Raw genomic sequence first — 6,000 nt, forward strand, 5'->3', positions numbered from 1 at the left:
ACTCCTGTGCAAGGTGGTGATGGGGGCAGTGTTATGGTGTGGGGAATGTTTTCTTGGCACACGTTGGGTCCATTGATACCCATAGATTCACGTCCGAATGCCATATCGTACCCAAACATCATTGCTGACCAAGTGCATCCGTTCGTGTTGACAGTTTATCCTCAGTCAGATGGTTACTTCCAGCAGGATAATGCGCCGGTGCACAAAGCCCAAATCACTATGGAATGGTTCCAGGAACACGACAATGACTTTTCTTTGCTGCAGTGGCTCAGTCCGCGGATCTCAATCCTATTGAACATCTTTGGGATGAGCTGAAAAGGGCTGTTCGCTGCAGGCCTACACCTCCGTCGAATCTCAAGGAACACACTGATGTCTGCATGGTACTACTCCTGCACAACGTTTTCAGCATCTTGTTCAATCCATGCCTAGACGAATTCAGTTTGTTTTGAAGGCTAAAGGAGGCTCAACACGCTACTAGGTAGGTGTACCGAATAAAGTGGCAGCACAGTAAATATATATATATATTTCCTCCTCTGGGCAGAATTACATACCAAAACAATTTGTCTTTTTTGAGATGTTTTTTCAGCATCACCTTATATTGAGAGAAACTCATTATTGTTTGTAAACTAAAATGCATTTAGCAGTTTAATCCTTCACATCTTTAAAGCGGGATTATTTTTTGACCAAGTTATCAGTTGGTTTACATTTTAATCATTAGTTCCCCCATGGATCAACGGACTATCTTTCGTGTCCTTAGAAACCTAATAGCTGGTCAGTCATGTCATCTATTTTCATACCAGGTAGACATAAATACTCTAGTTCTGTTTCATCTATCTTTATTGTAGAATATATCTCCGGTTTCCCCTTCAACTGAATTCCCCAATAACACTCCTGCGGAACAGAGCATTCTACACCAAAATATTCTGGAACCGAGCTCGAGAGAACGTAGCCTGGCATAGGGCTTCGCATTTGAGTCTCTGTCGAGCCCCTAAGTCCATTTTTCCATTGGGCATCAACTAGTGTTCTCAGAGACTCAATCTCGCCTAACAGAACACCGAGTGTAATTTAATTAAGACGGTCGCAGTCCCTACACCCAAAGAAAGTTCTGGATTCGTGAGGCAACGAGTATGGGGGAAAAAATCTTAACTTACATTTGAATCGTCAGTGACAATTCTCCTGCCAGTCATGACGTCCTGTGACATGTTATGGGTACGTTTTCCAGTTGAAACCATAATTATGATTAAGTAAAGATTTAAATAATAATAAAAATATCCAAAGTTAGCACTGACAACTGATCTTTAAAAAGTCTCACTTAAAAATTAAAATAAACTTACAAAGAATATCACAATACATGTATACTTACATAAAAATAAAAACATAAAACGATAATAATGACTTAATGTGTTTGTTTATTTTTGGTATCACCTAAATAAACAGCCCAGAAAGTAAAGGTTTACATGTATAAGCTCTTCATTTATACCTAGTTTTGTCTAATATTCGCTAACAAAACATTACTGAGTTGTATCGCATTTGATACGAATGTTTTCTGTTAAATAGACGACTCAACACCCGGTGGAGAAGCTGCCACAGGCATCCCTGCTGTTCTCAGCAATAACAAAATATAAGGACAGTGACTGGCGCAGCTATATTGGCCCACAGCATACCCTAACCTTAATAGCAACAAGATCATTTGCGTTATAAATAATCAGTGAGAAACTGTTTGCAGGCAAATATTGATTGATGGTGTGAATTAATTACAAAGCAACCCAGAAAGTAGAGGCTTCGGACCAACCCAGATTAACAGTGCAATCGCTATCAGAGTGACTCATATTGGCTACTCATTCCTGATGATCAATGCATTTACTTTCCCTATGGAATTGGCCTTAAGTGTGCTGTGGGAGAAGATATCTGATAGTCATATCACCTCATTATAAAACCCGTATCTACATCATCCATGGCAACCACTAACTCAAGATTTACATTGAGTCTTCCCGGAACAGAAGCTGTTCCACTAATTTAGTGAATAAGGTTGGGGGTAGGGAAAGATGTTTTGTTTTGATTATAAGTTACTAATGGATCGCCAATTTTGTTGTCGTTTTTCATTTTCGAGTCCATTTTGAAGGGTCCAGGACTGAGCAAAGATCTGTGTCTCTAGATTATCTGGAATTAATTTAATTTTGGGATTTATCATGCGGTAGATTAAACGTAATACTGTATACGACTTTAACACACATAAGCAGGTTTTAATGCATATTGTTTTTAAAATGTTTCCTTGTTATTTATATTTCATTATTTTTTTTTTATAATATAATTAAGTTATGGCAGACTGTATAAGTAAATTTTGGCGCCAGAGTAGACACATCCCCCACTGTTAAAATAGCCCCTGTTGCAAACCAAGATGTTTTTCTTAAAACGTGAAGGTGTCGTTGTTAATTAAGGAAAATCCCACCAATGCTGATTTAGCTTAGTTAATTGCATTACATGACATTTGTATCAATAAATTACTCATAAAATTCTCATTATAGTTTGTAATTATAATTATAACGCATATGCAACAAGTATAATCGTACCCACGTCTATGTGTTTGAAAATGTCCATGTTTTGTTTTATAACTACGAAAACAAATATTTGTAGGAAAAGTGTTCTAAACACGCTCTTCGATGGTTGGTGTTATAAACACACTCTTCGATGGTTGGTAGAAGGAAGTCATGTGGTTATTCATCTCTTATGGGAATGAACTACAAACCGATACTAATCTACCACGTGTTTGAAATGTTGCAGACAAGTTTCCTTACGAAATTTCTCAATAGCATTTGTTTTTATCTCTTTGAAGACTCTATTTGTTCAATACTTTATCTTTAATCCCAGGACGGGAAAATTCTGCGTTACTGACAAATCAAAATTGTAGCTTTAATCATAATGGCAGAGTCCATACTTATAAATGTTAAACATCAGCAATTTTAATGTTAGAACTGTGCAAAATTTATATCAGTCTTTTGTAAGAAGGTGAGTGAAACACAAACAGAAAATACCATCAAAGACAAAACGACTTAAACCTTCTGAAAACACATCACACAGATGGAGAGCGTATTTATTGAATGTGGCAATGAACTGGATTTCCTTGAAGTGTAGTAAATTGAATGATGACATTAGCTACTCGCGAAGGTTAAAGAACTATAATTCGGACAAATTTCTTGAACGAATAAAGGACGGGTGAGAACAAATATAAAAGGCTGCGAAGCAGTCATTGCCGGGGCTAATAGAAGAATCTACTGCATATTGCACAATCATCACTTTCAGGCGAATGACACCCTTTCAACCAGAACTCCTTTCCGGTATCAATTTTAAAGATTGTAGCTTATTTATACATTTTAAAACAACGACAACCTACGAAATCAACCACAGAAGATAACTCTGAAATCAATATAGCACTGAGTAGGGATGCAAATTCTTTTGTGAATACAATACGGAGATAATTCTAAATAGGATGGTATTTCATACGTTTGGGAATCGTAGCGAGAATATCCTTTAGAATAGCAGCTCTCAGTCAGTGGTAGGAGTACATCGGACTTACACCAAGGGTGGAAGATTTACGTGGCACAAAAAAAGCTCGAAAAGCTTGTGAATTCCTCTTTAAGTTTCCATAATCTAATAGTTTTGTACACAGATCGGTTGAATTCGCCAAGCTGGCGCGTTTTCAATCATTATAAAATGTTCATTTCCCAAGCAGTTGCCTTTGCCTCCAGACTGGACTCCATCTTATACAATCCAAATTAGTGTCCAGGCTGAAAGAGGAGGAGTTAGACAATGATTTATAAAGTTTTTCTATTTAAGAAACATTGCTGGTTTCGTGATGGGCCATCCATATCGATTTAGGGAGATACTTCATTACAAGTATTACGAAAATACATTCACAGATTATGATTAAAGTGTAACCGTTAGTTGCAGATCTTACTGAGGAACTACGAGTCAGATACAATATCACTTGAACTGCACCTTTGTTTTGAACATTGATGAAAAATCAACGTGTTCATGACAAAGACAGTGACTTGGCTCTCAGATGACGACAGACAGTGGCTGATCATTCCCTCCTCTCCCCACCATCTTGCGTGAAATACTGTTTTCCTACGGGGGCACATTCACCAACTGGCAGAGTAAGCAAGTGCCTACGGCGGCCGTCTATATTTTGTATACTTTATTGTAAGCGTGTATCATTTATAAATTCCACTTTTCAATGCCCTCACCTATTTTCAAACTCAATTCACCTTGGCAATGCTTCAGAGATTCTCTTTATGAAAACAATGTGACATCGGAACTAGGTATTTTTGAACCCAAGACAAAACACTCGATACACGCTCTTCTTCCCCAATTATAAAATGTCTCTAGCTATATTTTTATATGGCTTCCCTTCGACTTTGTTTCGCTCAGGGAAAGTGCCTCATCTACCCCTCGCCCTTGTTCTGGCACTAAATGTAAGGACAACAAATCAAATGATGAACAACGTGACACATTTTTACAATTCTTCTTGATTAAAAGCATATTACGAATACTATTCTTTCTCTCTCTTTCACTGTGGATTATTCTGATGTAAAACGTTTCACAATGTACACGAAGTTGAATATACTGTACATATAATACTTGATTTCACTTTAATTAAATCCAACTCGGTGACATAACTCCATCTAATGGCCACGAATACAGTAAATTAATTAATTAATTAATTACTTTTCGTTTATTATTTATCCCGCGTGTTTGCTTGTCAAATCTGCCACTATCAGGATGATAATACAGTCTGTCATCTTTTCCGGATCGTATAGTTTGCCTTTCAGTTCATCCCAGCTGTTTCATGACTGTAGTTTCGAATTAATACTTTTCAATGGGCCACCATTATTAACCAACAGCTTTTGTAACGAGTTATAAGACTAGGTTTATTAAGAAGTTATCAATTTAATCTTAAATAACACACCACTTAGATAGTTCAATAAACGGGCATTGTATTTTAACTCAGAAATACTTAATTTAACATTAACAATGAGTATGTTCTATGAATTACAAAATAGGCCTAGCACTGGTGGCCTAATTACACCAATAGAGGCCTAATAAATCATGATTTTTATCATCAGGCTTATTATATATGATGATAAAAGATAGCGCGTGAATAAATCGTCCAATGTGAATTTCGTGATTCAGTACCAGAGAACAAGTTTAAACCGGCAACATTACAAAATCCTAAAGAGCTATTCTTAACTTGATACAGTGTGTTAAACAAAAAACAAGAGTTTAAAAATAACACTGGAAAGAAACTGTGGAATGAAACATGTTGAAAAATCTATATTTTACTACGGTATATATAAAATGCGGCAGATGATACGATCGTGGAAAGCTTTCAAGGTGTTTACAAGCTGTAGCAGACATGCGATAAGAAGGGAAGAAAGATGCGCAAACACTAGGGTACAATAACCTTCGGTTAGTTACTCAAATAAAGGCCACATGTCAAAATGATCGCACTGGAGCAAGGCCTTACCTAGAACATAGGCGACAAGGGCAAGTATTAGCAATCCGCACACCAGGCACTGAGCTTTCCTCTGCTCTCTCACCGACGCTGGCATCTTGACGATAATCTCTGTCCTCTACGATGCTTTCAATCCGTTCCACATTTCATTTGGTCAGTCCAAACAACACAGCTTAGAAAACAAATCACACACACACACACAAAAAAAAAAACCACCACCACATCAAGCAAGCGGATCCCACACAACCAATCACATTGTCACTGTCCGTGCTACCAGAGCAAGCATCGCACTAAACCTAAACAACAGAATGCAGCGCTTGGCGTCGCTGGAAGCCAGTGAAAAATGGCGGCGTGGGATTGCCAAGCGGCGTTTGCCATTCGACCAATCAGAATCGGTATTCGCTAGGAATGCCGCTTAGATTTAAAACGATTTCTCCGAGGCTGCTCTAAACAGTGGGGTTTGTGTTTGCCGGGAATGGCAGGGACGA

The 6,000-nt window shown here is 37.8% G+C and overlaps 1 protein-coding gene across 3 annotated transcripts in view; it reads right to left on the reverse strand.

Moving 5' to 3' along the window:
- Window positions 1-5,776, reverse strand: part of fra (neogenin protein frazzled) — a 442,642-nt gene extending 436,866 nt beyond the window's left edge. For all 3 annotated transcript variants that reach the window (XM_090381703.1, XM_090381704.1, XM_090381702.1), the window contains exon 1: window positions 5,525-5,776. In XM_090381703.1, the coding sequence (XP_090237829.1) occupies window positions 5,525-5,609 (85 nt within the window). In that variant the 5' untranslated portion in view covers window positions 5,610-5,776. The remainder of the gene's footprint in view (window positions 1-5,524) is intronic.
- Between the last annotated feature and the right edge of the window lie 224 nt (window positions 5,777-6,000).

The sequence above is a fragment of the Mastigoproctus giganteus genome, chromosome 9 (assembly GCF_048544385.1).
Source record: "Mastigoproctus giganteus isolate SK-2022 chromosome 9, ASM4854438v1, whole genome shotgun sequence".
NCBI classification, from domain to species: Eukaryota; Metazoa; Arthropoda; class Arachnida; order Uropygi; family Thelyphonidae; genus Mastigoproctus; species Mastigoproctus giganteus.